Source organism: Macrobrachium nipponense, chromosome 27 (genome assembly GCF_015104395.2).
Source record: "Macrobrachium nipponense isolate FS-2020 chromosome 27, ASM1510439v2, whole genome shotgun sequence".
In the NCBI taxonomy this organism is placed as follows: domain Eukaryota; kingdom Metazoa; phylum Arthropoda; class Malacostraca; order Decapoda; family Palaemonidae; genus Macrobrachium; species Macrobrachium nipponense.
The window spans coordinates 3,653,360-3,673,827 of NC_087216.1; the positions used below are offsets into that span (position 1 = coordinate 3,653,360).

The 20,468-nt window shown below is 40.4% G+C and overlaps 1 protein-coding gene and 1 long non-coding RNA gene across 14 annotated transcripts in view; one reads left to right on the forward strand and one right to left on the reverse strand.

Annotated features, from left to right (window-relative positions):
• Positions 1 to 20,468, forward strand: part of LOC135200757 (homeobox protein cut-like) — a 504,978-nt gene that overhangs the window by 461,771 nt on the left and 22,739 nt on the right. For 10 of the 13 annotated variants that reach the window (XM_064229372.1, XM_064229370.1, XM_064229371.1 and 7 more), the window contains 3 exons: positions 11,776 to 11,980; positions 12,376 to 12,680; positions 12,977 to 13,186. In XM_064229372.1, the coding sequence (XP_064085442.1) occupies positions 11,776 to 11,980; positions 12,376 to 12,680; positions 12,977 to 13,186 (720 nt within the window). The remainder of the gene's footprint in view (positions 1 to 11,775; positions 11,981 to 12,375; positions 12,681 to 12,976; positions 13,187 to 20,468) is intronic. The other 3 variants (XM_064229364.1, XM_064229367.1, XM_064229363.1) reach the window with 2 other exon arrangements.
• Positions 1 to 20,468, reverse strand: part of LOC135200759 (uncharacterized) — a 119,344-nt gene that overhangs the window by 18,893 nt on the left and 79,983 nt on the right. The window lies entirely within an intron of this gene.

Below are 20,468 nucleotides of genomic sequence, written 5' to 3' on the forward strand. Positions count from 1 at the left end.
CCAGAAATGAAGTATGCAAGGGATCATGTAGTAGCATTCATCGCAGTCTATTGAATTCCATCTGTGTGGCGTTACTGATCTGTACTAATTATGCTTTCCATGTGACCAGAAGAAACTTGGCTTTCTGTCAGATTTCCTTTGATTGAAGCAGTAACGATATGAAGGAAATGGAGGCGCTGTAACCTTTTTCCACTTGGTCCTCGGGTGGTCGACATAGAAATATGGCTCATCTCGCTGGGTCTAAAACCAAGTTAATAAGTAATCTCAGCGTGATGTGACAAAAGAAACACGCCAGTATGGGACTCCCGATACATCTGTGGTAATTGTGATGAGGGTAGTGGGGAAGTTTTTGTGGGTGGTCTTTTTTTTCATGTTTATTGAAATATGTTCATCAGTTTTCTTCCCTGAAACATTTGATTGTCAACTTGATTAACGAATAACTACCTCTTATGGATAATTTCTATCGGTGGAAACGTGATGACTCAAGCGGCAGAGTTCGTACAATGCTGCTGAAGGAGGAATATTTAAAGTGTTCATTTCTTTCGCCTTCTACTGCCGTGGTTCGGTTCCTCTTCACGCTTTAACCTCCTCTGGTGTTAGGGCTGTGGGTGGTCTTCCAGACTTACAGCTGGAAACGGCCAGCGGACACCGACGCCCGCTGATATCCCTGATTGAGGTATATCAGCTGCAGAGGGGAGATGGTTCGCCTTAGTCGATTTGTGTGTCCTTGTCACTTTTATCATATATTTACGTCATGTTTTCCCCGCTATTATATTATTGTCATGCCTTAGCTCTCGCCCCGGCCAAGAATGAATGGAATAAAAATGCCCCAAGAGAGAGAGAGAGAGAGAGAGAGAGAGAGAGAGAGAGAGAGAGAGCACTGTCGTGCATACATAAAGCACGTACCCATGTTGTTAACAGATAAAGGTGTGATTTACCTCCGCCATATATTTCATATTATGACCTGGCACCATCTTTTTCTTTGCCCAAATGGTGCAGCTATAAAGGAGGGTATCAGCTAACATTTTCACAGCCTTATCACTTAAGTCTGACCAGCCCAAAATTCCAATCACCCAGAACATCATCCAGGTCTTGCATTCATCACTCGTAAACCACCATAAAAATCGCCAAGGCCGCTTCGCCCTATCACTAATGCTCGTACCCTTTAACAGACATAATGAGCCTTAGACATCTATAAACTCACTCACAGTCCTCCCCTTCCACTGCGCGCGTGCGCCTGTCTTATAGCAAATGGTGCCCGCGAGAAAGTTCTGCAGAGAAAGAACCACTCATCACATATTGCAGAATTCATGGTAGGTGGTGAATGCAATTACATCGTCTAAGCTCTTCGTACACGTGGTGATGGCGTTTGTGCGAATGTAAACAGTCCCTCATTACATGGATGTTAAGGCGCATGCGCAGTTACTCTCCCCACTCGACACCCTTAAGCCCTTGTCATGGACGCCCACAGCACCACACCTCTTGTAGGACATGAACCTCCAGCTGACCCAATGTGCGTGCGTCTGTATCTGAAAATAGGGGCCGATTACTTAATGCCGCCCCGCATCATCTATAAAGGGGAACTTTGGTTGTTTTTACCCAAACTTAGAATCTGAAAATATAAAGTTGCACTAATTAGCAGCTTCTTGATTCTTGTATTAGTGAACTGGTTGCCAATGAATTGTGCCCTATGCATGATATTGGGGAGGCCTGGGTAAAGAAATATTGCTTCGAATAGAGAAATTACCTTTTGAAAAAAACTGGGAAGCAATTCGTTTTGGGAAACTAAATATATTTTCACATCAGCACATTTCATATATTTTCGTGTACCCTTTCAAAATATAACTTGCAGGAAAAATAATTGTAATTTTAGGTATAATTCCTCTCTCTCTCTCTCTCTCTCTCTCTCTCTTCTCTCTCTCTCTCTCTCTCTCTCTCTCTCTCCACATTTTCTGGAGAGAGGAGGGGTACTGGGTAGAGGAACAAGGCTGGCCTGATAGCCTGTAATTCTCCCACTTAACATGGGACAACTATTCGGGGCAAAACAGTCAACAAGGCATCGGTACATGGCGGACATGGTTTAATGTTAGGCATCCCTTCTTTTATCTTAGCGAGGGGTGGGGTAGTGGGAGGGGGACCAATGAGAATAGATGGAGACGGTGATGTTGAACTATATGACGTTTAAGACGAGTTCTTTTCTTAAGGTATTTTTGGGCTAAAGGGATTTGAATGAGTATATGGATGGCCACCTACATTGACTAGAGTCTAAATACGTCGTTTTTTCTGGGATATATATATATATATAATATATATATATATATATATATATATATATATATATATATATATATATATATACATACATATACATATACATACTACATACATACATACTACATACTACATCACTAGTGTGTTTTGTTTTGCTTGTGTTATACGTATGCGCGTCTGCGTTTATTGCTATCAGGAAGAATTGTAAGTGACCCATATCAAAGGCAGAATTTGTGACCTTTCACGCCAGTGGATATCCCCCAAAACAGGAAAAGGTGTTTCACCACTAATGGAGTTTCATGCCAGTGAATTATAGGTAGGCACTGCTGATTTTATCTGTGATATGTAAACAGTCAAGGCTTTGTGAAGAGTCTTATGGTATAACAGGTTTGAGACAAACACATCGCTCTCTTGTATAAGTGATTTTTTAAAAGTGATTTTGTTTAAATCTGAGAGAGAGAGAGAGAGAGAGAGAGAGAGAGAGAGAGAGAGAGAGAGAGGAGAGAGAGAAAAAATTTAAATTGTGCAAACGGCAGCAAAGAAGAGAGAGACGAGAGAGAGAGAGAGAGAGAGAGAGAGATTCGTAATAAATTAAATGTGTGCAAACGCAGATCAGTAATAAATTTAAATGTGGTGCAAACGGCAGACAAATAGACGCAGAGATTTTACTCAATTGTGGAAATGGAACAGGATAGATTACGATTTTGGTATGGCGGTGAAAATGTGAATTGGGGTTATATGAAGAAAGGTCCTGGGTGAAGGGGTTAGGGGGAGGCGACGAGGAGGGCTTCAGGAGGAAGATGAGGAGGGGAAGAAGGACTTGCCCTTGTGTTCGAGTATCAGAGGAGAGACGTTGACCGATACGAACATGGCAAAGGGCGCTATTACCCGACACGTTACATGCATCTCAATGGATCCTCCCTTAACTCTCAGGGTCTTGGAAGACCTTTGGCCAAGCAGTGCACACACACACACACACACAAACACATACACACACACACACACACACACACACACGGGTTTCCCTTCTTATTTTACTTCAGTCTCCAAAAATATCTCCTCTAACAAACACTCGACTCGGTTTACTTTTTCCAAAATCTTCTTATGCTTTTAAGATACGAAGTTTATTACACTGAGGTGTGTTTTGTTATACTTTGTCCAGTTGCTTCATTGAGCCTAGATATTTGAAGGTTCGGGAAGCGATTACATGTGAGCTAACAGGTACGTTTATTATATCAGTCATTATCTGTTGGATATCAGTCATTATCTGTTGAATATAGCAGGAGACTAGTTTTTCATGCGATCCAGAAACATGACTTTAATGTTAATTCCATTATCTACAATAAATAACGCATAAAGTTAATAACATCTCCAAACTAGGTACAACTCTATTTTTTTCCGTCTAGTCCAAGGAAACGAAACATTTCCATTAATTATAAATGGGTCCCAATGCACAGCATCGGTGTTCTCACTGAAGTTTACGCATATTATTTTGTTGCTATCTCATTCGTAATTAAGGAATTCGTGGTGCAATTAACGAGGTAATCAGGGATTTCAGTCATTTTTATTTGGCCTCATCCAATTTCAAATAAGAAACGACCATTGTCTGTAAAATGAAGAAGTTTGTGAGTCTCTCTGAATGAAATATCTGTTGACTGAAACGTGGGTGTTCTAAGTTGAATGACTCGAGGTTCTGAGAGAGAGAGAGAGAGAGAGAGAGAGAGAGAGAGAGAGAGAGAGAGAGAGAGAGAATTTATCAAGGGAAATCAGCGGGGTGAAAACTACCCTTCCGCCAATCGTTTCCATACTTTCACTTTCAGTGACTACTCAATTGGTACTTGTTCTTTACCCTGCTTTTAAAGGAAAATGCGGGAATTTTATCCCATTGACAGGGTTATGCAATAAAGGATGAGATAGGGAGTGGGAGTTACGGGAGGGATTGGGAGAATGGGGAGGGGTAGGGATTAGCAATGTTTTAGGGAGGATGAGAGTGACGGCTTATGATTCTGCTAGAATTGGACACGGCGAATACCCTGACTTTTATTTCATGCTAATTATGGGGTTGGTCGGCTGTCAGTGGATGGGAGGGAGGGGTGAAAATGGGTGAATGGGGGTTTGCTTCGGAGGAGGAGGAGGAGGAGGAGGAGGAGGAGGAGGAGAGGCGGCGATATTGGAGAAGGTGAAGGGGCTTTGCTGGATTAGGGAAGCTTGTGCATTGAAGGACAGATTTTTGTTATTAGAAAACTTCCTTTATTTCGGAATTCCTTGTCTACCGAAGTGTTGTTACAGTGTTTATTCAATAGATCCTCGTTGCTTTCTCTTACTTTTCAGCAGTATAACGATTTAAGTGTTAAGAATTTCTAAGTTAAATATGTTCCAAATTTTTTGTTTCAATATTTATCAAAAATTTAAATTCTGTCGAAAACATGTTTTTCCATTGCTAATTCCCAAAATAGCCAAGTGGTTCCCGAATTCCTATTTACGATTATCGTGGCTTTCCTCCGGTTTATAGACGAACGTCGTGCTGACGAGTCATTCATGACGTCCAGCCATATTTCTGGATCCAATCTTCATATCGAAATGGCGCGACCTTCCAGAAACGCACTGGAACGCATCTCCCGCAAAATGGCCTCATTATGGGTCTACGAAATTGTCCATTATTTTACGGCAAACTGATCTGAATTACGATCTGTTTTGCCTATTAAGCTAATAAACCACCGTCATGTGATAATGAAATAAGCATAAAATGGACCCGTCGGTCGGATCAAAGGCTTATTTTGGGATGGCGGTGGGTCTGAGGAAGGGAGGGGGGGGGGGGAGCGAGGTGGTTGAGGAAAGGGGACGTAGCCTGAACCGTCAAAAGAAGACTCGAGCAAAAACTCTCAATATCTTCTCCTTCATCTTTATTGATAACTAGAATCACGACATCTGGCAATCATATTACAGCTACTTCTTCATGTTCTTCCTCTTTCTTCCTCTTCTTCTTTTTCTTCTCCTGGTGTGTGTGTGTTGCATGCAATTGAAAACCACATGGAAGGGTTTTTATGTGTGGCTTATAGGTCCTATTGCATGTAGCACCAGCAACAGATGGTATACATCCATAAGAGCCCATGTGAATTATTGACCATGAATGTTTTTCTAACGCTCCTCACTCTACTTTGTTTTCCTTCTAGACTTCGCCTTTCGGGGGTCTTCTAGTGCTGTCTTCATTGTTAAAAAAAAAAAATAAAAAAAAAATAACGAACGTCAGCATTTCCTGCAAGTGTTGAAATCCGGATTTATCTCGACAATCAATCATAAAGCCCATTCGCAGAGAAGTTCAGACAATCGGCTGACCATAACGTGATCATATCAGGTTGACTGGTATTCAATACTGCAGGCTGACAGTATTGAAAATCAACGTAAATTACATGTGCTAAGTCAGTCTGTCCCAGATTTATTGAGGATCCTTGCAGATGCAACGTAAAGACCTTTTCATCTCTCAAGGAACATAATCCGAAGTTTCCCAAGTTGCAAAGTTTTTCAACACAAACACCGTCTTTCCTCTGGTCACAGGATGGTTTCCGGACGCTCGCATTACGACCTTTAATTGCATGTATCAGAGCTTTCCTTTCCTGGGTTATTTTACTCTCCCCAGGGTACGTTGCGTACGCGCGCACACGCAATTTTCTATCACATCACTAGGTAAGTTTCAAGAATGGCTAAGTCTTACTTGGGTGAGGTTATCTTTAGTCTTTGGATATCTTACGCATCTTTCCTTTTAGTTTGTGTGACTTGTTGAGCGTGCATTTATACACACTCGTTCACCGTCATAGTGTGCATGAGTTATCTCGATTTACGTCATTATTATTATTTTTGTTTTGTTTTAGATCCTGTAACGCATTGTGAAGTTTGGTCATTAAACACCTGTTCCAACGGCTTGTTTTTTTGTTTTTTTTCAAAGAAAATGCGACTCATAATGAGCAAATTCGTTTCCGAAAGCAGAGCTCTGGTGGCTGTGGGATTTTTGTTTCGTTTTTGCAGTCTTCAACCTCTGCAATTTCATGCCTAGATTAGGTGCAAACCATAAGCGTGGATGTAGATGACTGCATGTGTTCTGGCAGATGGTTACCACCTTAAGCATTTCCTGGACATCTTATTTTTTTCTTCTTATGTTGTGTATGTGATATATATACTTACACACACACACACACACATATATATATATATATATATATATATATATATATATATATATATATATATATATATATATATACACATATATACACACTTAAGTTCTTGTCTTTCAGCTGTTTATAACAGCATACCTGGAAATATTGTCTGGACCTTTTACTTTTCTTTTTCGCTTAGAAGCGCGTATGTGCGCATATACATGTACCATCCCCTCTTTCCGTTTCTCTCTTTTCTTTTTTTTTAATCTTGATACCATCCCATTGGCCGAAATGACTACGGAGTTCAGAAATCACCCATCCATTTGCTCCAACTTACCCTCCCCTCCCCTCCCCTCGCCTCCCTCCATCCCTCTCCCCCCCCAAAAAAAAAAAAATCAAGCGAACGACTGCATATTAATTACCGAAATTAACGTCATGAGTGTCTTCCTTTTAAATGACTCCCATGTTTTACCTTTTCGTTCCATTGACTTCAAGAGGAGGTCTTTGTAAAATGCTGATCTGCCTGCAACACCTTTTGTACCCTCTCTCTCTCTCTCTCTCTTCTCTCTCTCTCTCTCTCTCTCTCTACGAGTGTGTTTCCTTCTTTCATTCTTTCATAATTGTTAGATTTGCATAACAATACCATAGCTTCCTTCGTGTAGCTAGAAGATGAAAATTAATTTGTATAAAACTGGTTATTTAAAGCTAACGTAACATTTAAACGGTTTATGCATTAATTTACTGTGCAATTTAAGATCTGAATCCCATTAGATTATGATTCATCGTTAGGTCACTATGAAAACGACGGCCTTATGGCTTTGTTCGTGGGTCTAGTTAGTATCTAATGAAGTCGATTTCTCCTGATCAATCTTCGGTGAAAGTGACAAGATAATTTGCGAGTGGTTTTTCACCGGCCACCTGATTTCGTTTATTTTTTTATTTATTTTTTTTTTAAATTTTTAGTACTAAAGAGGCGTGTTAACGAAAAATACTCTATATTTTTATTATTAATAAAGGGTCTTTTAAAAAGGCTTCCTTAATAGTTCGTCCATCATAAACATTACAAAGATCTCCAAGTACAGAATAGTTCAAATTTAGTATTCTTACCTCTTGTGCCTGTTATTCATTTTCAGGATTCCATAAATTTAATAAATTCGACGGAATCGCTCGTTTTGCTCCAGAATGACTGACTCCTTCAAATGACCATCCTGTAAAGATAATTTCCTAAAATCATGTAATGGGTAACATCTGCGGTGTATGGTGTGGAGGCAATAGTGTGGGGGAGATGGATGACTGTGGTTGTGGGTGTGGATGATGATGGTGTAAGCAAACTATTTGTGGGTTTAAGGATTGTGTGAGGCCACCATGTTGACGGTTGTTCCCCCTCACTATGATGGTCCAAGTGGTGGCTCTCGTCGAGTCTCGTGTGACAGCGATGATGATGATAATGATTATGATAATGATGATGGCGATTCTCTTCCTGCTTGAATAACAACCGTGGAATATTAATTACAGTTCTCCGTTGACATTCTTTTATGGGGAAGGTTTCCGTATTTGTTAACATCTGGCTTTATGGAGCTTCTGAGCGTTTTTGTTGATCTTATTTGTCTGCAGGCTGCTGCTGCAGTTTCCGTTATTGCCTCTGGAGCTGCTCTGCTTTAATGATCGTGATGGGTTTTAACCTCAACTTTTTTTTATTATTATTCATGGTCTCCTCCAGAAAGACCTTTTCTGGTCAATATTATCCTGAGCTAAATCTCATCAGGAAGTAACGCTTATTCGTAACAAATACTCTTAAAAAATGCAATTAAGGACCAGCAATCATTCAAGTATTACCATCGTGGAAGGTGAACGGTTAACTTCTATAATAATGTGAGCATTATTCAGCTTTGCAAAAGGATGGTTTCATGCAAGCAGATTGACCTGCAAGTGTCGAGAAAAATTGAAACGCGGCATTAATTCAGCCTTACCAATTAATGTGTTGCTATTTCTTTTCTTTTGGTCCCTGGCTCCTTAATTTTCCTACTTTGGTCCTTTTTATCTCTTGTAATTCATTTCCTTCCCCTCGCCCCTAACTACTCCTCTTCCAGTGTTCCCTTCCTCCTCTGCTTCTCTCCTTCTTGACCTCAGTGACCTCATCTTCCAGTCCCTTTTAAAATCACCGTCTTCAACAAGTGGGAACTTCGTCTCTACGGAGGTTATCGGGCCGCCCGTCAGGAGTGTCAGCTGGCCGTTTTTTTAAAAGTCTCCCATTCAACGGCCCAAGAAAATGAGGGTGCGTCGAGGGGTTTCTTCCACCTGTGTGAGAGAGAGAGAGAGAGAGAGAGAGGAGAGCCATTTGCAATACCTATGTTTTTCCTCCCTCTTTTTGTTTACGGTGATATTTTGCGTTTACCAGTTTAGTTTTTGTCTTATTTGTAATTCTTCTTTGTTGTAAGTTCTCACTCATTTCTTTTCTAAAGAAGCATACGGCTGATGATCTATGTTTTGTCCTTTTATTTTTATAGGTGTTCAGAAGTTATTTCGGGTCGACAACGACACGCTAGTTTTCATCACCGCTAACTTCCTTTTCCCTACAGCGCATTTTTAAATTTGGTTAAGTACGTCAGTGCCTTCAAGAGTAATTTTCAGTAACACAAAAGTACCAATAAACACAAGATACGATAAATGCAAAGCTATCGGTAAACAACGCTAAGTCGACTCACGTGTGAGGAGGAAACTAATATCAAATGCGTTTAACCGTGAAGCAGAAAATAAAACACAAGGTTATTCATGATGATAGATTGGCGATGAACTCCCTCCTAACCCTTCCCTCCGCCTCCCCCACCCTAAAAGGGGACCTTATAAAGAGGGGGGGAGGGGAGGGGGCCGGCGGGAGTGAGCTTGGGATGGTTGGAAGATCCGTAACTTGTTATTCCTATCTGTAATGAACTCGGCAAAAGATATCTTAGAACCATTGCGCAAAAAGAGGCGATGATAGAGATATGACGGAAAGCACTTTGCGGAAAGGGGGGGGGGGTGATCTGGGGGAGGGAGCCAACCAGACCTCCCCAGACCGGCCGTGGGTGGGTGAGGGATACTTACGGTAGATGGGTGGCCAACACAAGGGAACCTTTAGGGGTGGAAAGGAAGTTCGATTGGTAGGGGGGAGTAGGATTTAGAATAATGATGACATGAACCTTTTCAGGGTGAATAATATGCACTAGAGTGCTTATGAGTATGCAGATGTTTTAAGTGCTCTAGTTCACACTATATGTTTCGACTGTCTTCTTATATTGGAGACTTTTATCCAAATATAGAGGAAAAGTATTACAAACCTCCATAACCAAAACACAAGCAAAACTAGGGTTTCTAAATCAAGTGTGTATATCCATATGAAATATGTACTGCAAGTTATTTTGGTTAGAATATTGAAAGCATTTTACTCCCATCTACACTTGTGCATGTCCGGTAAAGCGCTGCGCATTGTCTACACGTAACGGAAGTTTAACCCTGTATACATCAAAAGTCTCGAGTCAAAGCATTAATGGTTGGTTGGGAGGAATCACGCACCACTGGTAATCCAGCTCTACTTCTTCTTCTTCTTCTTCTTCTTCTTCTTCCTATAAGAAATTTAACACTCAACCTGCCGAACGTCTACTGTGCGTCCGCTCTTGAAGGGGAACCATCTGCCTCCTGATTGGTGGAAGCGAAACAGGCACTAAATTTTGAGTTATCTCTTGACTTCAGGGGCCCCAGTCTTTGTCTTTGGAACTGTTATGAGCAAAGTCGTAGAGAAGCTGTTTGAATGACCGTTTAAAGAGAAGGATGTTAATGTAATTATTATTATCTTCCGCATTGATAATCATGTACATATAAAAATATACGTATACGCAATTCTTGAGTCGGCTTGAATTCTTATATATCTTAAACATTTTTTTATGGAAAGGTCTTACGTGAAATGGATAGGACTGTATATATAGCATGTGTGAACAAACGTACTTAAATCATCGCTTCTTCGCTCCTTGTAATGTGACCCCCAGAAACTCAACGGTATATGCAGGAGGAGGAGAGAGAAATAACAAGGTGGTGGCTGCTAGAAAAATCTCAAATTAAGATATACAGAAACGAACCGCAGACTTTACGATGACATAATCAGAGGGAGGAATGTTGGCAATCCTCAAAATCTTCCCAAATCCCCAAGGGGTTGAAAAGGGGGAATGAAAGGGCATTGCACGAATACAGATGAAAGAAATCCCCCCGAATTAGCGATATAGTCCCAGACGAAACTACAGTAGTCTTCGATACTGTGGAAGGTCCGAGAAAGAAACGGGGTGTGGAAGGTTTAGGGGTTTATGGGGGTTGGGGTCGAGTTGCAGAAGCATTATAATGTGGAGTTGACGGATGATGGGGTGGTTGCATGAATCTTGGGGGTTAGCGGATTGGGAAGGGAAGTAGTAGTGGGGTGTGCTGGGTAATATGGGATGAATTATACTAATACACGATTACTCTTCACGGATGTATTCTCTCTCATTCCTCTCCCCCTTCCCCTTCTCCCCCCTCCTCACTTTCAAGTCGACGACACGGAGCTCACCCCCGGTCGAAGTCTTTGATTTATAGTACGATTTTTGATGACGTAAATGTCACGAGCAAGCAACGATTACATTATCTTTTTTATGTCTGTTTGTAATTACAGAGCTTCTGACTGCAAAAGGATTTATGACTTTCCCAAATGTATGAATACACTTATTCAAATGTTAACATCTCTTGTTTTCATTTAATCTAAAGTTGGTTGCAAAAATGCTTTCGGCGTGGTTATGAAAACAGCTGTTCTGGTCAGAGATTGGGTTTGAAGTGACATGCGCAGCAGCTGCTTCACATCTTTTGTTATTAGAATTTCCAGGAAAAATAGAATATTCTCTTAAATAGCTTTGAATTTGCATTATTTTAGACAAGATAATTATCTTACAGTTTAATGAATTCTCCATTTTTGGGTGTTAGTTTGTTTAGAACTCGTCGATACTCTTGTATTCGTGTGTTAAAGTTAGCAAATCGCTTGGTAACTGAGAAAAGGAAAATCTTGAGAGATTATCGGAGGAAACTTAGCTGATGAAAAAGTTAAACCTTTAAGACAAGACTTGAGTTGATCAAAATGAAGAAAAACTCTATATTAAGGGATCATTTTTCAGGCAAGGAAAACTTATCTGTTAAAGATAATGGGAAATTTGTTCAATTGAGATACATTAAAATGTTCAAGGTAAAACTTGGTTTTTTAGGTTTAAAGAAAAGCTTAGGATAAGGTTATCGTAGAGTAGACAGTGCCATCCAACACCTTCCCACGTGGCAGCCCCCCTTCACAACTGAGTTTTAGGTCTTTTGACAGGATCCCACAAGGACTCCGTCGGGGGATTTCGAGGTCCTGACGACACCGTCACCGAGGAAAGAATACAACACATCCTCAGCGAGGCTTCCAGGGCCATGACGTCCTCCTCCATTTCCAGTCAACAGGGTCAGCAGGACCAGGACACAAGGAGTACAGATTCCAAGTCTCCTGCAAGTTCAACACATTCACCCAGGTGAGCAGAACAACGCTTTCACGGTTTTATGTCATTGTTTCTTGAATTTTTAATATTTAACATGAAGGTTCGTTTTTGGTTCTGTTGTTTTCATTTTTCCATGTTCTTAAAGTTCCTCAAGATTTTCATTGGAAAATCATTGTTTCCGGTGCACTTCAGAACAAACAGAAACGTACATAACCTTATTAACATAAACTTTTATAATCTTATTAACGTAAAATGTTCTTCTTCATTATACTGCTAGTTCACTTCTTGAACGGCTTATTCCAAGTACATTTCTATTTCCTTCTTCCAAGTCTCGCGCCCACCCTCATCAGTGTTGCTACTGTAACCCCCCCCCCCCCTCCACTTTCTCTCTTCCAGTTATTTATGTATGCATTTTTTTTTCTTTTCAGCAGCCCCCTCTCCCGCGATGGTCGACCGAGAGGTCTCCGCAAGTTCGACAACGACGACATTCCCCAAGAAAAAGTCGCCAGAATCTACCAAGAGGAACTTGTCAAATTAATGTCTCGACCCCACGAACCACCTCTCCCCCTCCCGAGAGACCCCCAGTATCCTGGGATTCTGTTCCCCTTCCTGGGACAGTCCTTACTCTTCAACAGATCTCCGGAGGATGTCAAGCTCGCCCTTGACGCTTACCACCAGGAGTTGAGTAAGCTCCAAGGGGCAGCAGCAACCGGAATGGGTCTTGGCGCTACCGGTGAGTTCTCCTTAAGACCTACAGGCTTATTGTTTTTTCACAGTTACACATAACCCCATATTCTGTCGTGTGTGTGTAGTTTCATCGCCTTGAATATTTGATAAATCTCACACATTTATACTGGGTGTATGTTTTGTAAATATATAAAATGAAGAAAATGTCACTGTCAACCAATCTTTTACTTCAGGAATTTTATTCAGTTACGCAATTAGTCACTTATAGCCAGGGAGCAACAACATCAACGATGCTTAATTTCGTCATGAGGGAGGTCTTTATTTTTAATCATTTTACGTCAGGTCTAGGAATGGGCGGAGCTGGCGGTCTTGGCGTAGGAATAGGAGGTTCACTAGGTATGGGCGTAGGTTTAGGGGCAGGTGGTCTCCACAATGGCGCCCAGGACCTGTCACTACCCAAGAGAGAATCCAGAGGCGGCGAGGACGACGACGAAAGCCGAAATCCCAGCGTCACATCACCTTTCGGACCCACAAGATCAAAAGCGGAGACCAGTAAGTCCCACCTACCAATTTTGTTCAGTGACAATGAGAACATATTAAAATATCTAATAGGGAAGGAGAGTTAGGTACATTGCAAACACCTGACGCCTTATTTTATACAAAGTTCTTATACACATTTCAGATAGCCTCCAAATAAAAGTAAAATAATATGTGAAATACGAGGAGTGAAATGACCTATCATTTTACGTGAAATGACCTGTCATTTTACCCCAAGACATTCAAATCAAACTAACAAACAAACATGCATTTTCATTCTTAGATAGGGATCCCGAGATTCAGGAAGCTTGAAAAGTAGTGCACACATTCATGAAGTTTTATAGTTTTAAATATTCACTGTCGATGAAATGTATCTCTTCTCCAAATACCTCCATACATCATCATCATTTCTCCGTCGCATTCTTGTCTCGGTCGAACCCCAGCATGATTCATTTCCCCCACTTATTCTATAGTCTTATTATACAGTTACTCATGACAAATGGCAAATGATACGTAGATATAGGGTTTTTATTGGCTCCCTTTTTATTTCTGTTTATTTACTTATCTCCCGGTGTCTCCGAACCAGCTGTTAGACAGTCATCATCGAATTTTTTCCCAAAGTCTTGAGCCGATGACAACACTACCGTTTTCTTGGTGGAAGGTGGGGTTGGGGCAGGGGTAACTTGCTTCTTTCTCTTTTCTATTTCTGACAATGTTTTTCTCGCTTATTTGCTTAATACGAAAATTCTATTTTACCTTGAACTTGCGAAAAAAAGTTAAAATTCCTAATATTTGCAAATACTAATCCAGTTTTCCTATTTTGTTTCCAAAAGCATAAATACTTTTTTTTTATAGTGGGGGAGCGGGTTATGTAGAAGGCAAATCTTTGAAGATCAAGTCCCTTGGAAGGTGGTAATCCTATAATCGAAGTCCAGTATCCGTCCGGAAAGAAAAAATAACTAATTAGATATGAGAGGGGATGCCATATTGGATATCTGTGAAGCTTTACTAATTACGTACGTTTTCCAAGGGGAATGTTTCATAATTATTATTATTATCATTATTAAAATTTGAGACGCGAATCTCTCTCTCTCTCTCTCTCTCTCTCTCTCTCTCTCTCTCTCTCTCTCTCTCTCAGCATGAAAAAAATTAAATAAAATTCTTTGATCACCAGACCGTATGACTCCGCTCTTCTGTCATCATAAATCAATGTTTGATGTTGCTTCATATTCATTAAATTACCCTCGTACACCTACCTGCAAATAACATTAGGCGCTTTATATGCTCAGGTATGTTATATAAAAATCTCTCTCTCTCTCTCTCTCTCTCTCTCTCTCTCTCTCTCTCTCTCTCTCTCTCTCTCTCACACCCTTCCCCAGTTGCCAATTATCTGTTCCCTGGCTTTGGTTAGTTTAAGCTTTAACGCTTATTGACAGTACCTTCATTAAAAAGTGGTTTTACCTGCCATTTATTATTCAAGTGAATTTTCGTAAATATGACATTCGATAGGCATAGACAGGTGTCGGTCCAGAGCTTTGCTATATGATTAACCGAGTACGAAGGTCACTGGTCACAGACGTCAAATTATCATGGCATTTTTAATTTCGTTGTATCGCCCCTCATTCCCTTTTCAACAGACGCCGGCAGCAGAGCTCTCGGCGCTGTTGCCCGCTAAGTAAAGCTCGGCGCTTTCAGCATCTGCCGGAAATCCCTTGTTTACGCGGAATGACATAACACAAGCAAAACAATCAAGCGTCGTAAAGTAACTCTCTTATAAGTATCGTTCATCAACATTCCTCATGCTGTGTTGACATGGGCTTGTTCTATTCGTCACTGTTGCTTCATTAAGGCTTTCCCGATAGATTTCACAGGCATTACTTAGCCATGTTGTTAACAACACCAATGTTTTTGTTGCTTTTTTCCCGAAACACAATTTAAAAGTGCTAAAATCTTAAAACAGGAGTTGACTTTCTACCAAGAATTGAAACATTATGTATCGTTAGCCTATGCTCGTTTATTTTTAACTATCGCCTTTTGTTCGTTGTATTTACTCGTATGGCATTCGCAATGAACTTCTTCGGTCGCTTATCTTCATTTTCGTTATATACATGGTTGACCTCGGTACGTATTTGCTTACTAAATTTGTTTGTTTAGTAGTGTCCTTATATTATTTTTATCGAAGTTTATCATGCCACTTGTATGTAGACCGACAAATATACGTAGGAAAGTAAGTAATAAAATAAATCCTTAATTCTGACTTATAAGTCACGCGGTGACTGTCGGCTCGAAAATCCGTTTTTTAGCGGGGATCAAGTCACGCAGAGAGAGAGAGAGAGAGAGAGAGAGAGAGAGAGAGAGAGAGAGAGAGAGAGGTATGATTGAGTGAATCATCGTAAGTGACAAACAGGCAAGATACGAATAGGAATAGTAGAAAGAAGAAGAGTAAGATCTGGGACAGGGCCATAATAAATTCGAACCCGAGGTCTAATCATGTTGTTTATTAGGGGGGAGTCGGTCTCGAGAACACACATATACACTTTGAATTATGAATACATAATGAGGGACTGAAGTAGGACATCGCTTTACGGGTTTTTATTTATTTTTTGTGTGGGGGGTGGTATCACGGGGGTGGGGAGATACCCCTTGTTTGTCTTTTGAAACTTGAAATATCTTAGGAAAGAGTGACGTCTATTCCGTCCTGGTGATGGTATCTGCTTAAGCTTTTTTCCTGGCCTCCTAACCATCCGGAGAGCGAGTGCTCTAGACACCCTCTTTCCTCTCCCTTTACGTATTTGGACAAAAGGAAGAGAAGGGGGGGGGGGATGAGGGAAGAGGATGAAAGTGACAGGGAGAGAGAGGAACGGAATGGGGAAGAGCTATGAACTAGGTTAATAAATGACCAAAAGGTCCCCAGAAACTTTACTTGAATGATGGCCCCTTCTTTTGACGAGATCCAAATACTTTTCTTTAGCGTCTATAAACAAGATCCACTTTACTTTTTTTGACGAGAGTAGGAGCCGTACATCAAAAGACGTTTTCCGCACAGCTCCGGAGATCATAAAATGACTCCGTTCAAGGGGAATGTACGGGACGGCTCTCTCTTCCTCCCCGTGTCGGCAATTTATTAACAAAAACTGCAGCAACTGATACTTCAAGCAATTAAAGTGTACAAGCAGGGCGTTTAAATGCTTATTTACAGCATGAGAGAAATGAGTAAAAGATGGTTAGGAGGGGAAGAGATAAATAGATGGCAGGGAGAGACAGACGACAAAGTCGAAGAGAGGACGGATGTAAGTGATAGAAGAAAATAAGAGACAAATGAAGAAATATATTGTCGGTTTATACTCATCTGGGCGATTCAAATCTACCGTGACTAAACTCAAGAGCGCGCGCACTCTCTCTCTCTCTCTCTCTCTCTCTCTCTCTCTCTCTCTCTCTCTCTCTCTCTCGTGATAATTGTAATTTATCTACTTTCTCAAGAAACAAAAATCTAACACAATGTAATATAAATGGAATAGCATTCCTTGGACGCCTTCATTACTCTTTATCATTATCATGAACATTTCCATCATTACTGTATCAACTATTTGCTCACATACCAGTGGCAAGACGTCACCGCTATTGTCGGCATTTTAAGTAATGTTAAACGGCCCGTCATTAGATATAGCTTTCGTTTGGCCTCCGTTCTAATCGGACCAACATCTTTTGTTTGTGCTTCCATGGTAGAAGACAGTCACTAACCCGCCCATCGCCCCTTCCACCCACCCCCCACTCACCCTCATCCTTCTCGTTAACTTCTGCTCCAATCCCCCCCCCCGCCCCACCCCCCCACACCCACCAGCAATTTACATCCCCTTCTCAAACCTTCCCCCTTCCCCCCCTCCTTCCCCCTCATTTCCTTGGGCTCCCATGAGAGACACTCGAGTTCGTTGAGACTTTACTGATAAAGTATAACACTCGCAATTAACAAATTACTATTAGAATAAGCAGAGGTGACTAAGGCCTTCATCTTCCCGGTTTTTTTTGTTCAAATGCCATTTCATTTAGAGCTTATGAAGTGGGGATCAGTCCATTGTATAGCCAGAGAGCGAGCGTCAGAGGTCAATTGTTCTATCAAAATTTGGTCATTAGGACAGTTACCATGGCTCGCCAACTTCAGGCAATTATTATCTTCTAGCTCCTCCTTCAGTCTGTTTATTTATTGGTATTTAATATTCTCTCATTCGTCATTATTGATGATTTATGAAGACGCATAAACAATGCAGCAATTGAGACAGGTGGGGCTGTCGAGGGCCCAGGGGATACTACCATGGTACGGGGGGGGGGGGGGAGGAGGGAGGGGGTGTTCAACAAGACTATATAAATTGGTCGTGCGTCTGGCAACTCCGGAGCCGTAACTCTTTATTGCTTATTTGCATAAATGATTCACTCCATTGTTCGATTTGGTTCATTCCGTTTCATGTATTTTTTTTAACTGTCGCTTACTATTTCTACTTGCGTTTAACCTTTCGAACGATTCTTCTGCTGCTGGTTCTCAACACAGGATTAGCAACCGTCTAAGTTCTCATGCTCTGAAATTGCAACTCACATACGAACCGAAACGGTCAAAGCGAACCGTCATAAGAAACATTTGGGAATTCGATCTCTCAGAAGTGGCAGTGAAGAACCTATGGACGAATTTTATGAATAAACAGAAATTCGTGCGTTATCATCTCTTCTGACCCGATCCACTTCTTCCTTCTCCACTAAAAAAAAACTGTGCCAAATAGCCTCTTATGAACTCTCTCTCTCTCTCTCTCTCTCTCTCTCTCTCTCTCTCTCTCTCTCTCATCTCTCTCTCTCTCTCTCTCTCTCTTTCCTATCCATCCTCTCTCTCTCTCGTCTCCTCTCTCTCTCTTTCCTTATGGTATGAACTAGACACGTGAAAGTCCTCACATGCGTACTCTCATTCACCATCAAACCAATATATATAAATATATATATATATAATGTATGCATATATACACATGTATGTATATATATATAATATATATATATATATATATATATATATATATATATATATTATATATTCGGTATTTATGTGCGCACTCATTTATATGCACATTCAATTGAAATGTTTAGGAGCGATTTGAAAGTATAACACTTTTCACAATGACACGTCATATTGAACTGCTTTACATAAATGAAAATCGTAATGGAGGGCAAATGGGACTATGAAACGTCAGAATCGAGGGAATGTTACTGTTACCGTATACATACGGATGCATAATGAGGCACTACAATCATGGCAGTGGATACTAGATTCTCTGATAATATCAATAATTAATATCAGCTGACGCTGGATTTTCCGTAAAAATTCTCTCTCTCAGTATTCACTCTCTCTCTTCTCTCTTTCCCTAGAGAGAGAGAGAGAGAGAGAGAGAGAGAGAGAGAGAAATAAACTTGAAATCCCGCACAGACAGACAGACAAATCGTCCTGCTACAAACAAGGCGGTCGGCTTTCCGATGTTGTATTTTCTTTGAAATTAAGCCTAATTAGACCTATCTATCTCATTAAAGATGATTAATGAAGGGACAGACAGGGTGATTATTCCCCCGAGTTATTAAATTAGTTAGAACCGTGATTATTATATTATGACCTCAAACAGTTGCTTCAGAAGACGTCGCGTTTCTGCGAATTTCCTGAAGGCACGGAGTCATGTTCTTTTTTTCTTTTTTTTTTCATTTCTTTTGGCCTATATTGGGAATACTAGTGTTTTTGTTTTCTATATTGCGTTTGCTTTGATTGATAAAAAAAAAAAAAAAAAAAAAAAAAAAAAGTTTTAATGAGCGCAGAACGCAAAAACAGTTATAAAGGTTATTTTCAAATGATATGTACTCGTCTCAAAATTGCACTAATTTTGACTTCCAAATGCATCAAAAGTTATGTGTGGCTATGAATCTCCTTAAGCATGTTCTGTTTATGTGCACGTGACGTCACATTTTAACCCTTCACTCGGCTGGGCCATTAAAACTCCCTCCCCAACCCCCCCCCCCCCCCTACCCGTCTCCCCAACCTCGTCCCGAATCATCCCTTTAGGGTTTCATTCGAAATCATATGTATAAAAAAAAAATCCGGTTGGCGAGACATCAGTACTAACAAAGTGTAGTTAATCTCACGCCTTCGTAAATATACCTCCTGCCTATTTATAAAGAGAAAGGGAGGGTGGAAGAAAGGAGAGAGAGAGAGAGAGAGAGAGAGAGACGGAGGAGGAGGATTAGCACAACATAATAAAGGATAGCGAGAAATAAAAAGGCTTAAGAAAAGAAAAAAGATACAGAACAGTAGAATATCAATACAGAGATTGAATCAATACCAGAAGTAGTAGAGGGAATAATAATAATAAATAATAATAATAATAATAATAATAATATCACTGACAAGTAAAAATGAGAGTAAGTTTAAAAGAAAGTTGAAAGTAGATCTAAGGATATGTAAGAGAAAATTGAAACTGTGCATTCGGAAAGAGTGCAATATATAGGAATAAAGAATTCGAGAGAATAGAAAACAAAGCAGCGACAAGGGGTAACACATATGGCCACGCCATGTGCGATAGGGGCCTTGGATCATCCACTTTTTGCTCTTATTTGGGGAATTTCTCTGATCGTTGCTGTTGCCGTTATTTGACTCCAATAAAACTGCAGACAGACAGGCAGACAGATATGGACACAAGTGCGATTTATTATTATTATTGTTATAATTGTGATTATTGTAATAATCATGGAAGGCAAGAGGGTGGGTGGACTTGTGTTAATTGAGGTGATTAATGACGACAATTAATTACATGATTTAATTCTTACTTGAGAGAGAGAGAGAGAGAGAGGAAAGAGAGAGAGAGAGAGAGAGAGAGAGAATGAGTCCTGCTAGGAGTCTGACGTAAATCATTTCCAATTAGGAGAAAGTAAGGGTTGTTGGCACAGCTGCTGTGGGGCATATAACGATCCTATCGGCGAATCAAGATGTTAAGGACTGAGTTAAAGATGTGCCTATCTTTATTCAAGCCTCACATTTTCTTGATGTTGTCCCGCCCGTCATTCAAGGGGGATTTCAATTTAGATTAAATTGACTAGATTTTTTTATAAATTTCTTATAAATTATTTTACAAATAATCTGGACTAATATTCATTCCTATGCATTCTGTCCGTGTCTCTTTAGTATATATCGTGAGGGAGTACAAGTTGACATTTTACGTGTCTATGTTTTACATCTAAACTATCATCACCCAATTCTTTTTAAATACTATATGAAAGTAAA